Source organism: Pavona decussata, unplaced genomic scaffold (genome assembly GCF_977016875.1).
Source record: "Pavona decussata unplaced genomic scaffold, jaPavDecu1.1 SCAFFOLD_602, whole genome shotgun sequence".
NCBI classification, from domain to species: Eukaryota; Metazoa; Cnidaria; class Anthozoa; order Scleractinia; family Agariciidae; genus Pavona; species Pavona decussata.
The window spans coordinates 6281607-6302610 of record NW_028145860.1 but is presented as its reverse complement, the minus strand read 5'-3'; the positions used below and the strand labels follow the sequence as shown (position 1 = coordinate 6302610).

The window sequence follows — 21004 nt, the reverse complement described above, 5'->3', positions numbered from 1 at the left end:
GTTCAAAGATAATTATTATTATTATTATTATTATTATTATTATTATTATTATTATTATTATTATTATTATTATTCGAGAGCGGGCTTTGAATTAGATAGATGCTTCGCCAAAATCTAGGTCCTATAAGTTTTATACATACTTTCTCTTCTGCTTATACTTTTAATAAGACTTTTTTTATGTTATTAAAAATAAATAAAAAACAATAAGAAAACCAATGTCATAACAATCATAATTTTCTCGCACTAAAACCTGTCGATAGGAAAAAAAGTGTTGATCTAACGATTACAATTTTGCCGCACTATGGAAAAAACTACTGTGGAAACGTTCAGTCCTACATCCAGAAAAACTTAGAGAGTTCGAGTTTTTGGTATTGCAAGCATGTGTATTCCTTCTGGGCAACGGGAGATGCCTTCCTTTAGATATTAAAAAGTTAATAAGAAATAAATACATGTAAATAAAGACCATCTAAAAATAATTCAGACTGACAAAAAAGTCACTACTTAAATTTTGGCTTGCGAACTTTCCGATGTTTTTTTTTTTCGTAATTAAGGACCATAACTTAACTTCCGAATTTTTTTTTAGCCATAATAGATCATATGATTTTTTATTACGAATGAGAATACTATTTTTTTTCCTTTTTCTTCGAAAAAAAATTGTGCTTGAAAATAGCTTTTTTTAATCGACAAGAATTGTAAATAGGTTTTAATAGCTCTTTTTTCTACTTTAACCTTGTAAATCACAATTTGCTTGGAATATTTTAATTAAGTTTTTAAAAAATTATTTCAAAAAAATTATTATTCTTATTATTGTTATTATTATTATTATTATTGTTATTATTATTATTATTATTATTATTTAATTAAATAAAATAATGATAATCTCTTTATTAACATTCCAAGCAAATTGTTATTGACAAGTTAAAAGTAGAAAAAAGAACTATTAAAACCTATTTAATATTATTATTATTATTATTATTATTATTATTATTATTATTATTATTATTATTATTATTATTATTATTATTATTATTATTATTATTATTATTATTATCATCCAAATGTAATCCCTGAACCAGCGGATGGTGTCGCGGCCCCAGATGAGCCAGGGGATGTCGTACTAGATCCAAACGGAAACACTGGCTTTCCAGAAATCTTTTTTTCTTCACATATTTCAACGCTTGGTTTTGGACTTGCACACGCTACACACTCCAATTTATCACTGTCGTTTCTCACCATACAGACGCCACACTCCCATGATCCTTTCAGCAACTTTAAACTTTGCCAGTAGATCTTCTACTTTGTCTTCCTCCTCGGTCTGGTTACCTTCCTTCCTTGCTTCAAAGGGCCTGATGATGTTGTTTGATTCACCAAGCTAACGCTAGCTACAGCAGAACCTAACGTGAACCCTGCCCTACTTGATCCAAATGTAATCCATGAACCAGAAGACGGTGACGGTGTAGCTGGTCCAAATAAAATTGTTGAGCCAGAAGCCATGGTACTAGATCCAAACATGAACCCTGATCTAAATGTATTCCCTGAACCAGAGGATGGTGTCGCTGAGCCAGAGGGTGGGGTACTAGATCCAAACGCAAACAATGGCTTTCCAGAAGTCTTTTTTTCTTCACATATTTCAACGCCTGGTTTTGGACTTGCACACGCTGCACACTCCAATTTATCACTGTCGTTTCTCACCATACAGATGTCACACTCCCATGATCCTTCAGCAACTTTAAACTTTGTCAGTAGACCTTCTTCTACTTTCTCTTCCAGTGCTGCCTCCTCTTGAACTGGCAGCTTCAGAGACGCGTGCACTGATTCTTCAGTATTTCTTGGCACTCTTCAAACTTCTCCTTAAATTGCTTGGCGATGTCCTCACTCTTAAACCTGACAGCAAGACTCTCTGGTTTATATTCTTCTTCAGAGAAATCTGCCGCTGTACTCCACACCCACGATCTTTCTGAGCCTGCATTTGGCATTAGTTTCATGTCAGTGGTTATATGATGGTTCGCACAAAGTTTTAGCACTTGTTCTCGACGCATCAGAACTCGCATTTTTCCTGTTAGATTGTTTCTCAGCAGCTTGATATCTCCAATTCCTCGCTCTTTCCACTGCTTATCTTCAGCTACAAACCGATACAATTTGGCTCTGTGGGAAAACATGACTTCCTCATTTTCTTCTCCAGTTTTTACATCAATCTTGTCGGGAAGTGGAATGATTGGTTCAAAGTGTGGCCCATCATTATCTCCTTCATGTTCCGCTTCATGCTCGTCGCCTCCAGGAGATTGAGATGTAAACAGTTTTGATCCCGCACCAGCAAATCCCGGAGACTTGTTGCTTGTTTTCTGTCCAAATGGACTGTTGCCGATTGATGAAGCAGCTACTGATTGGAAGGACAACGAAGCAATGTCTGAAGAGCCAAACAAAAAATTTTCTTTCTTTTTCTCCTCATAATATTTTACTGCTTGTTTGATTGGGCTTGATGTGTCGCTGTAACAAAAAAGAGGAAAAAAAGAAAATGATTTGCTTCAAGCACCCTTGATAAAAAACCAAGATTTCTTTTCCCCCAAAAGATAAGACTATATAGCTCCTCTTAGTTGCTTAGAAAGTAGGTCACTGAACATTCAGATGATAATTGCCAACGCTTTAAAAGGGAGTTATCCACAAAATTTAAGCTTTGTTCCTTGGTAAAACTCATCCCGTTCTTCAAAGCTTGACCGTTTTTATGGAATGTAGAAGTCGCAATCCAAAAAACAAAAACAAAAATGAACTCCAAATGATACAAGTTATCCCCTCCTTGAACAACTGGAGCCTGAACAATAGCAGTTGCGGTATTTACTATAATAAATGCCCTCGTGTTGTTCATTGGAACTAAGTCAACTTGTGGACTGGATGCACTTCGTATTAAATACACGCCCAGCCAAAGTTAAACCCTCCGTATGATGAACCAAGTTAGTAAGAAATACCCCGGGTTCACATTTGAGTAAGTATGAAAGGCAACCTTATGTAATCAAGATGTGACTCCTTTTGCTCCTGGGCACACCTCCTGCACGTCTGGAAATGGTCAGAGATACTTGGCTTTCTTAAGGATGGCGCCTACCAATACAATGGTATTTTTGCGCGATTTATGACTATGCGGTGAAAGCAGACCTTCGCAAGCACTATCGGAATCGAAAAAGAAAATTGCAATAACCACGCTTATTTCACAAGTAATTAAGCTTCAGTTTGGGAAAAAATGCCACACAATGTAACGCATTTCAAAACCTTTGTAGAATAATTGTTGCTTAATTATCTCTGAAAAATACGTGGTTACCCCATTTTCCTTCTGGATTGCAACAGCCCTTACTTAGATCTGCTTTTCCCGCATAGTCATAAACGGCGCAAAAATACTTCTGTATTAGGTGGCATGGTCCTTAACGAATCTTATATAGTCTTTCTAAAATGGCATAAACATATACACCCTACTAACCATCATCTGGGGCAAATTGTTTAGAGATCGGCCTTTGGAAGAAGAGAACAGTTTTTACAATCCTGACCAAACGACTTGGGTCCCCTACTCCCCCCCCCCCCTCCTCCACACCCTTCCCCTTCGCCTAAATACAGGGATGGGGGTTGTCTAAGTGAAAAGGATAACAAGGACAACAAACGTATTCCGGGCGGGAATATACGACATTAGGACCCACCGATTAATTGGACGAATCAATCAATCATTCAATCAATCAATCAATCAATCATTGAATTAATCAATCGACGAAACACATTACGTGATACAAAATCGGACGAAGGTTATCATACATGATATCTGTCGTCTATTTTTTCTGGAGTTAGTAAAAAAACAAAGAGCGTCACATTTTTTACGTCTTACAATTGTAACTACTCTAATCTAATCACGGTATTGTAAAATCAAGTAAACTCGTCAGCTTGCATGTATTTACTGGCATTCACGCCGTGACCAGCACTGGCTGTTTTGTTTTTTAACAGTAAAGGGCGCGCTTTTGTGAAATTATATTATTATCATACACAATTAACACGCTACCTATTTGTTTCCTTGTCCTCTTGGTTGCCATTTCCTGCAGGTGCTTCATCTGAGGGTCCACCAGCCTCTTCTTCAGTCCGTGGTTGTTCAACGTCTTCACTATCATCTGCTTGCTCATCTGATTCAGAAGCTTCGTCTTTCTCTTCTTCCTCGCTCTGATCTTCTGTTACTTTCCCTTCTTGCTTCAAAGAACCAAAAGATGGGGTTTGATTTAACGGGCCAAAAGTGAAGAGCGGTTTTGCACCACCATCAGTAGCTCCAGCAGAACCAAACGTGAACCCTGTCCCAGCTGATCCAAATGTAATTCCTGAAACAGAAGGCGGTGCAGCTGCTCCAAACGAAAATGTTGAACCAGAGGGTGTGGTACTAGATCCAAACGCAAACACTGGCTTTCCAGAAGTCTTTTTTTCTTCACATATTTCAACGCCTGGTTTTGGACTTGCACACGCTGCACACTCCAATTTATCACTGTCGTTTCTCACCATACAGATGTCACACTCCCATGATCCTTCAGCAACTTTAAACTTTGCCAGTAGATCTTCTTCCCCTTTCTCTTTATGTGCTGCCTTCTCTTGAAATGACAGCTTCAGCGAGGCTTGATTCTTTAGTATTTCTTGGCACTCTTCAAACTTCTCTTTGAATTGCTTGGCGATGTCTTCAGTTTTGAACCTGACAGCAAGACGTTCTGCTTTACAACCTTCTTCAGAGAAATCTGCCGCTGTACTCCACACCCACGATCGTTCTGAGCCTGCATTTGGCATTAGTTTCATGTCAGTGGTAATGTGATGGTTCGCACAAAGTTTTAGCACTTGTTCTCGACGCATCAGAACTCGCATTTTTCCTGTAAGATTGTTTCTCAGCAACTTGATATCTCCAACTCCTCGCTCTTCCCACTGCTTATCCTCAGCTACAAATCGATACAATTTGGCTCTGTGGGAAAATATGACTTCATCATTTTCTTCTCCAGTTTTTACATCAATCTTGTCGGGAAGCGGAATAATTGGTTCAAAGTGTGGCCCATCATGGTGATCATCCCCTGCACTGTCGTCATCATCATTATCATCTGTTTTACGAGTGTCAAACAGCTGAGACCCAGCACCAACAAATCCTGGAGACTTGTCTGGCGTCTTCTTACCAAATGGACTGTTACCTAAAGACGATGCAGCCACTGACTGGAAGGATAACGAAGCCACACTAGTAGAGCCAAACAGAAAGTTTTGTGGTGCTGTTTTCTCTTCAGGCGCCTCATTTGGTGTTCCCTGATCTTGTTCGCTGTGAAGATATTACAAAGGACAAGTTTAACAACCTCCTTCCCGTTTAATCTGGAGTAGGGAGATCAAAGACCCCGGGAACGAAGTTGTAATTGCAAGTTAAACAGCTTTTCTTATTACTTAAACCGTAATGATGATCCTTGTAACCATGGGTTATTTTCTCGCTCACTCAATTTTTGGCGCAAATTCACCACTTTTCTCCAATGTACACTTTCGCGAGAAAGAGTGATTACCAAAGTACTAGGTTTTTGGAGAGTCAATCACTATGCGACCAAAAGTACCACCAAGTACTAAGAAATGCGAGGCAAAAGGCGCATGAAACAGATGCCAAGGATGATGTTTATGTCAATGCACGATTCGTTTGGTTTTAAGTAAGCAAATGATAACAAGAGTTCTTGTTTGAGTGGAAAGAACTGCACTTTCCCTGAGCTGATGAACCAAAAGAGAACTAAAGAAAGGCTGTCACAATCTAATCTATTACAACCCATTTCACAAAAAATGTACATCTCTGACACCACAAATGAAGCAATAAAAACAAATATTCATGCCGAACAACTTGGCAGTTACCCTCATTACTCACTCACAACCCATTAACTCCGGTAGGAACCGCCTCTAAACAATGTTGCTTATCAAACACAAGCCAACTAAAGCAATACCACAAGATAACTTGCAAAACTTATGTTAAATTTGGACTCAAATGAGTAGAAGTAATTCTAAAACGCAAGTTGTTTACATGTATTTCAGAATGGTCTTGCCAGGCAACAAATACACAGATAAGGCCGTTGGGTCCCCACCCAGCCCATAACTGTATGCAAGGCTTAAAGGGGCACTGCCAGGATAATTTTTCTTAAATGGGTAAAAGTAATTCAACTTAAGACTGAAATGCAAGTTGCTTACATGTTTTTCAGTACAGTCTTGCTTGGCGCCCTGCTCTTGGTCTTGTTTGCGCCCTGGAATAATATTGGTTCTACTGACTCCACGACAGCATTTGAAGCTGTTTCCTCCCCAGTTGTCAATGCAGGTTCAGCCACTTGGGCACCAGGTTTTAGTAAAGACTCGGTGTTGTGAGTTACATACCCAATTGACTGGAAAGATTCCTTCACTTCTGGGTTTGGTGAAGACTTGGTGTTGTCAGTTTTATACACAATTGACTGTAAAGATTCTTTCACTTCTGGTTCTGTTGAAGTCTTGTTGTCAGATGCAGATGCAGTTGCCTCTAAAGCCTTGGCAAATGTTTCCTTAAACTGAGAGGCGATCTCACTTGTTCTAAACCTTACAGCCAAAGTCTCCGCGGCTGCCTCTTCTTCTGAGAAATCTGCAAGTGTCGTCCAAAGCCACGCTCTGTCAGAGTTCGGAAATGACTTAAGTTCCATATCGCCAGAAATTAGGTGATTAGCACAAAGCTTAAAGATCTGTTCACGGCGCATCAGAACACGGTATTTTCCAGAACTTGGATTAAGGAGAATCTTGATGTCACCAATACCTCGTTCTTTCCACTGAGATGTATCACCGTCATATCTAAACAGTTTGCAGCGTTCACAGAACAGTACCTCTTGGCCCTCTTCCCCTGTGCGACATTCAACTTTTTCGGGGAGTGGTATAATTGGTTCAAAATGTGGTCCATCGTCACCTGCGTGGGAAGGACTCTCGGGAGACTGGGGTGACGCCTGTGGCGATGGTGATTTGGGTTGGCGAGTAGGAGACCTGGGGGAGACTACCAGACTGAAGGTAAACTTTGATGGAGTTCCTATGCCAAATGGATCTGTCATTTGAGCACTCTGGGAGGGTGTCGAAGGTTTTTGTGGCGATGAAACACCCTGCTTACTAGGAGAAGATGTCTTATAAGGGGATGTTTCAATCTCGTCATCTGCTATATTTTCACCTGGGTCCACTCGTCCAATGGTAAAAAGCTGTGCACTGAAGAGCCCCTTTCCTCCAGGTGACTGGAATACGAAGCCAGTTGGAGCTTCTGTTTTGTTTGGGTCCTGGAATGCGATTGGTTCTAATGACTCCACGACAGCATTTGAAGCTGTTTCCTCCCCAGTTGTCGATGAAGGTTCAACAACTTGGGCCCCAGGTTTTACGGTGTCGCACGCCACACAAGTCAAATCATTAGCCTTGTTTACAACATAACACACTTCACAAGTCCATGCACCAGGAGCAGCAGTAAATGATGACAAAAATTTTTCATAAAACGCGCACCCAGTTTTCTTTTGGTCTTCATCTTCAGCTGTTTCTGGAAGATGTTCTGGTTCTGAAGATGAAAGCTCTTTAAGGTCATCAAATACTTGCTTAAATTTGTCCGCAATTTCTGGAGTCTTCAGCTTGACTGCTAGCTTCTCTGGCCTAGCTTCACCCTCGGCATAGTCTGCTGAAGTGTACCACACCCAGGACCGATCTGATCCAACGTTGGGTTTAAGCTCCATACCGGCAGTGATGTTGTGGTTGGCACACAACTTCTTAATCTGTTCCCGTCTCATGAGTACTCGTCCACGACCAGAAGTTGGATGACGCAGAAGCTTTACCTCTCCAACCCCTCGTTCTTTCCACTGCCCTGAGTCAACATCAAACCTGTACAATTTTGATCGTTCTGAAAACAACACCTCAAGGCCTTCTTCTCCAGTAACGACCTGGATTTCTTCTGGAAGAGGAATGACTGGTTCAAAATGCAGCTGATCTTCATTTTGTCCTTCGGCTCCTTCAGACGAATCAGCAAATAGTTGTGTTCCCGCTCCTTGGAATGGCTTGTGACTTTCCTTCTTTTGAGTCTTGGAAAATGCGTTGCTGTTTTGAACCAAAGATGAAAATGTAAGCTGGCCAAAGCCAGCTGATTGTCCAAACACATGAGCAGCAGAGGTGTTTGGACTTGGGTTTGTAGCATTCTCTGTAGTATTAGTAGTAACATCAGCTGCCTTGCTCTCGTTGTCCTCTTTTTCGCTAGTAAAACCTGCTACCTCCTTTGATACCCCAAGACAACCAATACACCCGGGGCAAGTATAAGTGAAGAAATTTGGCGGCAGAAAAAGGCGAGTGGCTCTTTCTCGATCTGCTTTGGAAGCACGAACTTCATAAACAATGACACACTCTACGTCTTGCTTTTTAGCTCCCTTTAAAGGACTCTTGGCCACCAAGAAACCCCTGAGTGCGGTAGTGGCCTGAGAAGGTGGAGATGTCTCCGCCTGTGTGGAATGCACAGGAACAGGTTTCATTGGTGTTGTAATGACGTTTGCTTTACTTGGTGGAAATGATAGTTTAGTTTGGGATGAAGGAGATGGCTTTTGCGCAGACACCAAAGAAGCTTCAGTATCTTGCTCATCGTCATCAGGATCTGTACAAGAATAATTTGAACTTTCATCAGTGTACTTCCCTGACCCTTCAATACCTCCCTCATGTACAGAATCATATTTGTCTGTTATCGCACTTGACAAAGGTTTTGTTCCACCGTGGAGAAAAATATGCTCCGACAGATCATCAACAACATAAGGTGCAAAGTCGTAGCCTCTAGATTGGTTTTCCTGTTTCATAGAATCCTGTTGTTCCTTGGCTGCTGCGAGAAGGCGAAGGAACTCACTGCTTGAAAAATCCACATTAGAATTTGGACCAAATTCCTGTTGATCTGTTAATGAGAACCCTGGTGTCTGTGGGGATGTCACCGCCTGTGTTGAATGCACAGGAAAAGGTTTCTTTGGTGTTGTTATAACGTTTGCTTTACTTGGTGAAAATGATGGTTTAGTTTGGGATGAATGAGAGTGGCTCATTGATTTGCTTCCCTGGATACCAGAACCATCTTTTGGTACTGCAGTTGTGTCGTTAGCACAACCGCCAAACACAGACGCCTCAGCTTGTGTGGTATTTGCAGCTTGTTCTGTTGCTGAGAAGGAGAAAGGCGATGACCCAGTTAAGCTTGAGGTACGAAACTGGAATGAAAATTTGCTTGATTTGCTGTTGATGGCAGGGACTCCAAAAGCTGTGAACACAAAAGGTTGAGCCGTTGCAGGTTTTGAGGTACCCGATGTCGGGGAGGATACACTTAACACTGAAGAAGTCTGGGTACTAGATGCTAAGGATGGAGCTTCAAATGTAAATGGAGATGGTGAACCTTTAGATACCTTGCTTGTGGCAGCAAATGTAAATGGAGAGCTACCCTGTGTTTCTGTATCACTCATCTTGAAAACGAACGGGCTTCCTGACAAGCTGGAAACTGTATGTGGTGCACTGCTGGGAGTCAGTTCCTTAGGTACCTGAAACCCAGACATAGGCATTGCCTGGGCCACAGTAGCTGTACTTTCTTCTGACAACTTCGCAGCTCCACAAGCTACACACACGGTCGTGTGTTCTTCATTGGAAACCATACAAACAGAACAAGACCACGAGCCAGGCTTTGGAGCAAACTTGGCCATAAGATCTGAGCTTTTCTCATTTGTGTCTACTGTGTGCTCTGCTAGTTTGGCATCTTTCTTCGACATCGTTTGACACTCCTCAAACGTTTCTTTGAATAGAAAGACGTCTTCTTGAGTTTTGAACTTAACGGCCAGCTGCTCTGGCTTTAAAACCTCCTTTGAATAATCTGCAAGAGTGTTCCAAATCAAGGAGTTAGTTGCGCCTTTCTTTTCTTCTAACTTCATGTCAGCAGTAATGAAGTGATTAGCGCAAATCTTGTGGACAACTTCACGTCTCATCAAGACTCGACTGCGCCCTTTCACTGAGTTATGCAGAATCTTCATAGTTCCAATGCCACGATCCTTCCATGCAGAAACATCCTTGTCATACCGATACAATTTCGCTCTGCTGCTAAACAACACCTCTTCCTCTTCCTCACCAGTGTGAATCTCTATTTGCTCAGGGAGGGGTATGAGAGGCTCAAAATGGATGTCTTCTGTATACGAAGGTGAGGAATCATGCCTTAACCTCCCGGGGGATGTGGGCGATACTGGAGGTTCTTCAGGCTTGTCCACTCGCTTTTCAGGGCTGTTGCTGCTGCTTAAACCAGCAAAGAAACTGGAATCAATTTTCAGAGGTCTCGTGATGTTGGATTGTGTAACAGGTTTTCCACCTCCTGTAAGGGAGGTCTGCTTTGATGTAAGCGGTGTGGATTCAAACATGGGTTTTGCTCCTTCAGAAAACAACACTTCAGGACCTTTAATGACGCGTTCAAAATGCAGTGGGTCTTCATTGACGGGGGATCTGATCAAGACGGTGTTTCCAAAGGTGAATGATAGTGGGTTTGATTTGCCTCCAGAAAGGATCCCAGAAGCGTCTTTTGGTACCGCACATGTGTCGTTACTTGCTGGTGGTGAAGGACATCCAAACGTAAATGACCCTGGTTGTGTTGCAGATGCTTTTCTATCATGTGACGGAAACGTACATGAACTTTGTGATGAGTCGCTTTCCTGTAAGCTAGAAATCACATTTCGAGCACTTCTGCTAGTCAGTTCCTTGGGTAACTGAGGAGGAAGATGAGCAGATTCGGCACTCTCTACTAGACGACTTGTTTGTCCATGGGACCTTACAGCGAAATTGGACTCCAGGTTTGATTTTGATGATCTGAAGTGCTTATCTTGAGCTTCGGTAAGTTTATCTAGTATCATCGTGGTTTGAGCTTGGAATTTATCTTGGATCATGTTTATTATCTCCTGTGGGATTGAAAGAAACGAAGACAGCACTATCACTAGTTAAGAAGATTGGAAAATTGATTTACATGACACAGTAATTGTTTAATGTTACCCGCTATTAGCTATTTCCTTCCGTGGGTACCGGAGTACAGATGACGTAAAACAAAAGACAGAAAATAAAACAACTACAAACAAGACCTAACCACAAAAGGCCAAAAACAGTACAAGTACAATGCTCTCCGGTGCCCGCCGAAAGACCCCAGATAGCTAGCGAGCTAATGGAGGCGGGCATCGAAACGAAACTTGATAAACAGCGTCCTGTGACAGCGAAGCAAAATGTCACACGACCAATCTGTTCGAACGAGGGTAGCCCAAACTTGACCATCGCGATCAAAATACAAGGGGGGCAAGAACTTCATAAATTTAATATGGTTACCTCTTCGTCCAAAATGTAACCTAAGATCGATATTTACCTTAAAGGATTCAAACTGGTTTGGTGTAGCCTCCAAACCTGGCTTTGCCTCCAGATTGGAAATTAATGTGTCCATTCTTTCTTTGCAAAATCTGTTCTTACTGCTCTCTGAATCAAAAAGGCGCTGCAAGAAAAGGGTGCTAAATTAGAACCTGGCTTAATAAACTCGGTATAATATGCTTTTACAGTAGTGACCCCCCCCTCCCCCCACAGTAGTTAGGAGAATGTTACCGTGGCCGGCGCCCCCTGCCGTATCATATCCGTCCGCCTTTCAAGTTCATGGCCGGCTTCTGCCTTCGACGTTAAGCCCATTGGAGAAATATCATTTAACTAGATCTTTTATGTGCAATGTATTCAAAATCCTAATTGTATGTTGAAAATATAAGTCTGCTAAAAACGCCACCTTTCGTATTAAGTCCGCCGTTAACTTGTGTTGGTCATATTTTTTCTCGCAGGCATGATGACTTATTCTGATCATTGCATACTCCCAATGCTGTGAAAATAATTAATTATGGAAAGTTCAAGTAAAATTGTCTCCAAAATTTGAAAATTGCATGGGAAAAGGAAACGCAAAGACACCTCCAACAAGACTGAAAACTTGTGTTTCCATTTTCCGGCGTGTGTATTTGCAACAACAAAATTGTGAAAAGTAAAAAAGAAAGAAGAGAAAAGTTACTATGTAGAGGTTTCCTTTGGATATGACGAAAATACGCTCAAACCGCAGGAATGCCGTTTAGAGAACTTAAGTTTTTCAAAAGAATATCCGAGAGAGCATACCCTTAACCTTCTAAAAACTTGCTCTTTCGGTGCTCGTTGTCTCCTGTTGGCTTAGTACTACTGTCTTTAAGTTGGTTCAGCCAATCACCTTTCAAATTCGTGCCCTGCATACAATGTATGTACGGCAGGCCAGCTTGGAGAGGAGTTTTGCAAGAAAACAGATAATTACTCCATTGTCATGCAGAGAAAGAAAAAACGTTAATTTTGTACTAAAAACGAGTTGTAAATCTGCAAAATTTCAGAGATAAAGGACTCGAGAGGTGAAACGCAAAGTATTTTCATCTTTGCCACGTTCTTGAACCAGCCGAGACAGGGAAATGACTTACACTGATATATGAGTTTACCTTATATTCTTCCGCTTGTAAAGTCATGGACTTGAGCTTCTCTGACAACTGAATCTCGGCCAACTCTTTGTCCAGCAGCTACAATGGTTTAAAACGATAAACAACCATCATTGATGTTGTTTGCTCTCGAAATTCACTAAATCAAGAGCACACACGATTTATGAATTGTGCGGGCTAAGATGCTTCTCACATCTGAGCGGTGTCCAGAGAAAAGAGAACGCCAAATGCCATTTGAGCCCCCATTCCAGACTGGCATCGTGGTGTAACAATACAAACACACTGCTATACGCTTTCCATAGCAATTCGACGTCAAGGGATCGCCAAGCTTGTGACTCGTGAATAAACACAACGAAAACAAAAGTCAGGTGGAACTATCTAGAAAAAATGTTACCTCCTTTTTCGCTTCCAAAAGCTGTTTCTTCGTTTCTGTTAAAGCAGACTCCATACTTAGTGTTCTTTCTTCTAATTTCTGGCGTTGATTATCAAGAATATCTGGCAGTAAAGGAAATAAGAAAAGTATCTCTACGAATCTGAACAGGAATGGCAATCATTTATAAAGAATCATGAAACAAACTTATGAGATGATAGCCAACACGGCTATAATCATCCCATATCCAACATTCGCGAGTGGAATAATTAAACAACCAAGAAATATTGCCAGATCTGATTTAATCTTACAAGAAGGACCAGACGATTTAACGGCTGCTGTTTGTTGGTATGGTTTAATGGTTGATATTCCAATCAAAACTCTTGAATTTACAGTGAAATAATCACTGATAGTCAACGGTCACCGGAACGCGTCACGAACTTGGAAGATAAGTTTGTGTTATATTTGGATAACATGCATTAGTATCTCACCAATCTGAGACTTGTATTTCTGCAGTTGGTTCTCCAGCCGAACTATCTTCTCCTCAAGCGATCTTTCTCTGGCAGAAAGGGAGTGCTCTGATATCTGATCTTTTTGCCAGTCCATACTCTATTACTGTGGTCCACCGGGCAACTGAGTTATCGTCTTCTATGTTACCTCAGTGTTATTAGACAAGAACTGAAAAGGAAAAACTGGACATTGTATACCACATATATTCCTCAAAAAATGTTGAAATGTGTTTTTTACGATAGTGGCAGAGACTATCAGGTTCCTCGTGATAATCAGTCCTGTCTCTGTCGAACACAAGGAAAAGGAATAACATTCCCTCCCTTCCCCACTAGCTCCTCATCGTAATTTTTCTTGCGCCGTGTATTCCATGTAGTATTTTCTCCACACATGGAACGGGCTACTTGTTCACTAACTCAGTATCCTTTAGAGAGGACATGGACCATTCATGACCACTCAGTCTACGAATGTCTTAGAGGGAAAAGCAAGATATCCCAGTTGTAGTTCTTGTATTGTTCCTGAAATGCGTAGTTCCGATATGGTTAATTGCGTGATTTTCAAGTGCGTGACATCCAAGTTTCAAGTTTCAAGTTTCCATTCCCATGTGGAAGCCCACAAAGCCAAAGGGACCTGTCATGGATTTTTGGCAGCATTAGACTGACTTACAATATTTAGACTCTTACAATATTAAATGAATCAGTAGTCTTGACCAAACCTGCGACATGGATAATTCGGGGAAGAAATCGGGAGCACAGGCCCACGACAAGGACCAATAGAGGAGAAGGAAACTTGGGTTGCTTGTACTGTGGTGATCTTCATACACACAGACAAACTTATAAAAAGTTTCGTCGGATACTCTCATGGGATGATTTATACCAGGTGGATTACCATGATTCAGAACATTAGAAGTGCATTTAAGATGCCCCAGATACCTGCGTGAAACGAAACGTCCTCCAAGGCTACTATAAAATCATCGGCAATTTACTTCACAGAACTCCATCCGATCGACGGACGAGGTACTATGTCCGCGGTAGCACAAGATGAAATGTCGATTTCATATCAGCAGAGGCCTTTGTCAATTTCTCACAAATTACCCTGAACTGATAAAGACGGTGAAGTCAAAACCCCGGATCGTTAGACTAATTAATTTCTATAAGCAAGAATCACAAAATAATCGAAAGCTTTACCCTGTCGTACTTTAGTTAGTTCTCAGGGCTTGACCACACAGGTTGTAGCGTCCGAGCTACTGAGATAGTTTAGGAAGACAGGTGCGACGCTTCTTCAACACTTGCACTTTCGGAGAAAAACCGGAAGTGAAGAAACAATCGATCTTTTTGATCAGTGACATGCTTGAGTTAGTCATGCGTGAAGTCAACGAGGTTTTTGGTAAGGTCCCTTGTATTTTGATATTTGGAGAGTTTTGAGGAGTCTCGAGCTTCAAATGAGTAACTGCGAAACCAGAAAATGAAACACTGGTTTTGCTTGGTATTATTAAAGTTGATTTCCACAATATATTGAAATAGCCTGCGTAGCAGTCGTTTCAGTTTCCTTTAAGCCAAGCGGAGTAAGCGCGCGAGGGCATAGGGCAAAAAGCTACTTTTTTGCTCCTTTTTGCCCAATGCCCTCGAGCGCTTACCCCGCTTGGCTTGAAGGAAACGGAAGCGACTGCTACGCAGGCTATTTGCACTAACAACGAGATCGATCAGACTGAAATGTAGGGATGTTGAGTGGAGGGCCAGTGGATGGGAGATGAGCTAGGAAAAATGGGGGGAGGGGGGTATAGAAAAATACATTTGTGAGTTAGAAGACAAGTAAGAGGAAGAAATAAGGAAAAGTTGCGCAATCAGTGGATGCAAAATTTTGCAATTAAATATATATATTTGTAATTAACAGATTAAGTTTAGCTTAAGGGCAAAGTGATTAAAGCGACCAGAGGATGGGTGGGAACTAGGAGTGACGGATATGGGAGATAGGAAGGGGTGACCTTTAACAACCTTTCGCTCCCCCCCCCCCCCCCCACCCCCCTTTCCGCACAGGAAGTGACTAATTAGCGATCTTTTTTTGTCAGCGGCATGCTTTTGAAAAGTCATGCGTAAAGTCAAATTGTCTTTCGCGGTCTCGCGTTTTTGACTTTTCGGATTTTGAACGTTTGGAAATGTCCTGAAAATCTGACTACCTAGCCAGAAAATTGGACAGTGTTTTGTCAGGCATTAAGTTTAACATTCCCACAATGGTTTGGACAAAGGACGAGGTCGATAAATATGTGGTTCAGGTTGAACGAAACTGTAAGAGCGCACAGGAGGTTAGCGTGCACATTTCATTCATTTTAGGCTGCTTAATTTTCTCAAGATCTTTTATCATTCCTTCCAGTTTTAACAGCCTATTTGTCGTAATTTGCAGCGTAATCTGAAGGGGTTTGCCTTCGCTCGACTGTACAGAGAAGCGGCAGACAATGAGAGCGCAAAGCGGTTAGTTTTCTTGTTTGATCATGACTTCCTGTTTTGCGACTTGACTCATTTTGACATGTAACGACATAGCATATATAGTAAGTCCCGGCTAAACGTTCTAATATTGTTGAAGAACACATCCAACATTTGTTGTGTAGCTAGAAATGTGATTAACGTTTGCCAAAACTGTTGGCCAAAATGTTTCATCCTAAACAAAGCATTCATCCAATAAACAATGTCAAACGTCATCTGACATGGGGTTTGAATGTTCAAAATGTTGTACATCAAGGCAAGAACGTTTATGATCAGTTCCTGCAAATCATAGCGATCGAACTGACCGTGAATTTGACATTATACTATTAATAAATTTATTACTTCTCAGCTAAACAATCTAACATTTTACAAATTTGTTGGTTCAACAATATTTGAAGATTTACCCCCTGCAGTCTCTGCATCCAATTCAATTCAATTCAATTCAATTAACTTTATTTGACTTATTTTACCTATTAACAACAGGATAATGTAACAAATTAAACAGTAATCTCTGCTAAATGGCAAATGTAAATTTAAGAAAGGCTGACTTAAAAATTTGGCATCCACTTCCACACGACTATTTTTCCATTTATGGCGCCTCCGCATGTATCCAATGAAAACAGTTACCAAATACAAATTTTTGAAGATGTTTTCCACAGTGAAAATTTTGAACACACATTTTTGTGTTCTTGCGTGATACCTGAAGACGGTGCTTTTCGAAAAATTAATGTTGATGTCCTGAGGTCAAATAATATTTATTAAATGGCCACCATTTTTAAAAGTTGTAATTCTGTTGATCTTTTTTATTGGATACATGTGGATGAGTGGTAGAAATGAAACTTAGGTGAAAGTCTTACTCAGAAATATGATTTTCATCTGCAGCTTGTAGATAATTTTTCATCCACAGCTTGCTCTGTTTCCTATCTCTAACTTAATTCTTAATGTCTTGTAGATACCTGGAAGCTTACATCAGTGAAAGTGAAGGTGATTTTAGGTGAGAAAATAGTTATAGGGTTTACCTACAAATTTTAAGGTGATTGCCTTTGAACGAAAATTTAAATACACCTGGTTAAAACATCCCCTGCTCATTTTGTGAGTCCATTTCCTGACTTCTCATGATCAACAACTTCAAACAAGTATGGTTGTGAGAATAAGGAATCTGGTCTCAAATATGTGCAGAAAGTTCTCCTTCCTTTGAAAAACAAATTATTATCAAGAGAGGGTCTGTATTGGTGTGCTAGATTCTTAGCTACATGTATCACTTAAAATGTAAGGCTTTTCTCAGCTAATAGCTAACATTGCAGCAATTTCTTATCTATCAGCCTGGGCCTTAATTTGAAATAAGCACCCCAAGCACTTATTCAAGGATTTATGTAGTATAATAATTATATTTGAGGATGATGGATTATTCAAAGCAACACAGGCATACTCAGAAAAAGGAAACCCAAGTGCTCCTATCAGGAGTCGAACCAAAGACCTTCAGATTACAAGTTCGGATGCTCTACCACTGAGCTACAGGAGACTCGTGGGAGCCAAGGCCATTAAACTAAGTATAGTATATTTATTGATTACATGTTGCCAGCTCAGCACCAGTGTAATTTAAATTTAAGTTTGTTTCTTTATTTAGGGGTCACTGTCTTATGGGACAGTTGTATGAATCAATGGGACAGTTGGAAAAGGCAGTGGCTTCATATAGGAGGTATCATTAGAATTATTATCTTGTATTAGAAAATTAAGTGTTTCTCACTGGTCTTACAAAACCAGAATAATGTGAAGTACTGTTTTCCTTTGACTAAACCTCTCGTCCATGGTGGTCCTCTTTTCATGTAGCTTTTCGTAATGTATGCATATTAGTTTTGTGCTCTACAATTTATGCATATTTAGTCTTGTTCGCATCTCAGTAATGAGTTTCAGGAGTTGCCATTTTGGATTTAGAAGTAACTCACAATAAAATTATTGCTGTGAATCAAGTTGCAATCTTGAAGCTTGGAATGTTAACACAGAATTTTACACTTTTCAAAAGTAATTCATCATTTAGCAAAGTAAAAAGTACGAGCTAGAGTTTACTTGAACCCTGCGTAAATTTTCTGGCAATGATTTTCATTTTGTTTAACCTGGTTTAAGAAACATGTCTAGTAGGTGTGATTGGGGTACAGTGGAACCCCGTTAATACGACCACCAACGGGCAATGAAAATTTGGTTGTATTAACGGGGTGGTCGTATTAACGGGGTAGGGTCAGATTTCACGAGCATTCTATTTTAAATGGCATCTTGACAGATATACATGACCATTACAATGTTTAAATAAAAATCGGGGATGCTGAGAAATGCTTAGAAACCTATCGGACCTTCAGAACAATCTTTCTGTAAGAAATGTTCACAAAACAGACGAAACCTTAAAAAGAGTCAAGGAGCAGGAAGGTAGCCGTGTGAAAAAACCAAACTGTGTTAAAAACAAGTTAAATGACTGATTAAATTGCTTTGCAATTTAGCTAAGCGGATGTAAAACCGCGGTGGTGTTGATGTTTTACTGTTATCAGGTTATTGTAATTTGCTATTTGATGTTATGAGTGATCAGTAACATGACATATTACAGCTGCATTTGGTTTGCGTAGTTGTATTAACAGGGTAAAATTATAAAGGATTATACAGGTTGGGATTTTACAATGTGGTCGTTGGTCGTATTAACGGGGTGGTCGCATTAACAGGGTTTTCTTATGAGGAAATGTTTGGGCGTTTTGCCGGGACAAAAAAAAGTGGTCGTAATAACGAGGTGGTTGTAAGGCGGGGTTCCACTGTATTTTATTAAAGCAACAGTTCACTAGGGTTCCAGACTCTCTTTATTCCTTTTTTTTATTTAGCAGGTACTCCTAACTTTTAATGGTTTTAGTTCTTGACTAACAGCAATTTTTTCAGGTCCTTGGAATTAAACAATACTCAAAAAGAATTGGTTCTTAAAGGTAAGTGCATTTTAATTATGTTTCACAACTTGTAGGATGTCCAGTACTAAGCCCTCAGCCATTTGAACTTACAACAAAATTACATATTTATTGGCCTACAAGTATGTGTCTTCTAGTTGTGATGTTTGAGTTACATGTAATTTATAAATAATTAGTGAATTGTTTTGTTTCCCAAAGTTTTTTTTTAACTTTATATCATGTTTGCTGGGTGGGGTGGTCATCCATGGGGACTTTTCAGTTTGAATATGTTTTCTTCTTTTCTTTTCTGTTCATAGTTGTCAAGTTGTATTGTAGTGTTTCTGTTCATCCTGACCGTGCTAGGGTGAGTGACCATTGTCAAAACCTAAAAACTTTTACTTCAGCAATCTTGGTTTATGCCTTGAAATCTACTTTTACATTTTGCTGAAAATTGTCTTCATGTTGTATTCTATAGGCTTGGGCAGACAGAGGTGCTCGCTTGTTTCCTGGTCATCCAGATGTGTTTCATCTTAGGGTGAGCTCCATTTTCCTGTAATGTAAACAGACATAGTGTATAAGCTGGGATTATCATTATTTTTTCATGGTTCTTGTTTGACTTTTTTCTCTGTCTTAGTTATAGGGCCACTTGTCAGTATTGGGAATTTGACTGTTCCTACCACACCCTTCCCAGTCCTTTGAACTTCTCTTGCATCTGTTGTTTTTTTTTTTAAATATTTTTGTTACCTTCTGTGGTGATTCACTGAATAAATAAATTTACGGAAGCAATCAGAGTCACACCCTTCTTGCCGTTGTTCAGTTTGAACAGTTATAACTAAGACATGCTGGATCAGTCCAGGAGTTGTGGCTTAGGGTGTCTGCCTAAGGACAGGTCTGTTGATCATGATTTCACAAGATCTTTGGTTAGATCTCGCAGTTCTGAGCACAGCTGCTTAGGTCTCCATATACCCCATGCATCATAGAATCTGGATACTGTATACTGCCAGGATCAATAAAGCCAAAATCATCCTGTGTTGTGATAAAGAAAGATCGTAAATGTTTAAGCTCAGTCACGAAATGAGAAAGTAATGTTCAATATTTCTTTGTTTTTAGTTTCATCTTTTGGAGTCAGCTGAGGTGGTGGACTATGAAGCTCTAGAGGACCTGATATCAGAAGAAGTTGTGAGTTTAAACTCTTTTCTTATACAATAACAACAATAACAATATATACTTACATAACGCCAAATCAACACTTGCTCATGGTGCTTTACACCTCCAAATATGGACGCCAGGTTGAATGTGGGGGTTCATGTACAATTTAACCCAGTTTATCTGGCCATGCACTGTGTATTTGTTACAAGTGGAGTTTATAATGGTAAAAGCTCTATCTTTTAAGAACCATGGGAATGGCTCTAACCTAACTACAGCAGTGTTGTAACTCTGATTTCAATAAATTTTGATTAGTACATGTAGGTGTCATAACCAGCTTATGTAGGCACCAGTAATTTTTAAATGAGAAACCACTGCAGTTGCTTAATTAGTTGCACACACAATTACAGTCAAACCTCCATGTCCAACCACCTCTCGTAAGCTACCACCTCCCATAAGTGATCATCTATTCAAAACACCAATTTTTTTCCCAGTCAAATCTCTATAGTTGGAACCTCTCATAAATGACCACCTCTCCTAAGTGACGGCAACCACTTTTTGAGGTGGCGGCACTATAATTTTCATTGTTTTTAACCTCTTGTAAGCGACCACTTGACACATGTTCTGATCTCCATGTCCGTTGCACGTACTACAATACTCAGAGTTTACAAGAAACTTTTAGTGACAACCTAGCGCTGCTCGTATTGTAACTACGAAAATGCTTGCAGTAAATTATCTTCATATAAGTAGATGTGTCAGACCTGTTCCTAGAGGAGACGCCCTCTGGTTTGATTCTTGTAAGTGACTACCCCCTGTAAGCGACCACCAAATCTTGGTGTTTTGGGTGGTTGCTTATGGGAGGTTCGACTGTATTCTGCAAAAACAAAGCCTGAAAAAAAAATTAAAATTTTTCTTTCTTTGTTTGTTTTGTTTTTGTAGAGTAAACGTCCAAGGGACATTGACCTGCACGTTAGGCTGGTTAGACTCTATGCTGTAAAAGGTAAGACTGTAATTTACTGTAAGCTAACATGCTGCAGAACTTTTGAACTATTATTTGTCTCATTTTTGAAAGGGACA

At 40.1% G+C, this 21004-nt stretch overlaps 1 protein-coding gene and 1 pseudogene across 3 annotated transcripts in view; one reads left to right on the top strand and one right to left on the bottom strand.

Annotated features, from left to right (window-relative positions):
• Window positions 1-1163: 1163 nt before the first annotated feature.
• Window positions 1164-14682, bottom strand: LOC146449697 (E3 SUMO-protein ligase RanBP2-like; annotated as a pseudogene). Its single transcript, XR_014860551.1, has 8 exons — window positions 14571-14682; window positions 13368-13554; window positions 12901-13001; window positions 12510-12587; window positions 11390-11512; window positions 6202-10937; window positions 4034-5305; window positions 1164-2487 (listed from the first exon to the last, which is right to left on the bottom strand). The product of XR_014860551.1 is annotated as an E3 SUMO-protein ligase RanBP2-like (transcript).
• An 810-nt stretch (window positions 14683-15492) lies between these two features.
• LOC146449696 (E3 SUMO-protein ligase RanBP2-like) overlaps window positions 15493-21004 on the top strand; it is a 28957-nt gene continuing 23445 nt past the window's right edge. For both annotated transcript variants that reach the window (XM_085101178.1, XM_085101177.1), the window contains exons 1-9: window positions 15493-15685; window positions 15784-15851; window positions 16816-16857; window positions 17491-17562; window positions 18780-18823; window positions 19099-19145; window positions 19257-19316; window positions 19892-19960; window positions 20867-20927. In XM_085101178.1, the coding sequence (XP_084957304.1) occupies window positions 15614-15685; window positions 15784-15851; window positions 16816-16857; window positions 17491-17562; window positions 18780-18823; window positions 19099-19145; window positions 19257-19316; window positions 19892-19960; window positions 20867-20927 (535 nt within the window). In that variant the 5' untranslated portion in view covers window positions 15493-15613. The remainder of the gene's footprint in view (window positions 15686-15783; window positions 15852-16815; window positions 16858-17490; window positions 17563-18779; window positions 18824-19098; window positions 19146-19256; window positions 19317-19891; window positions 19961-20866; window positions 20928-21004) is intronic.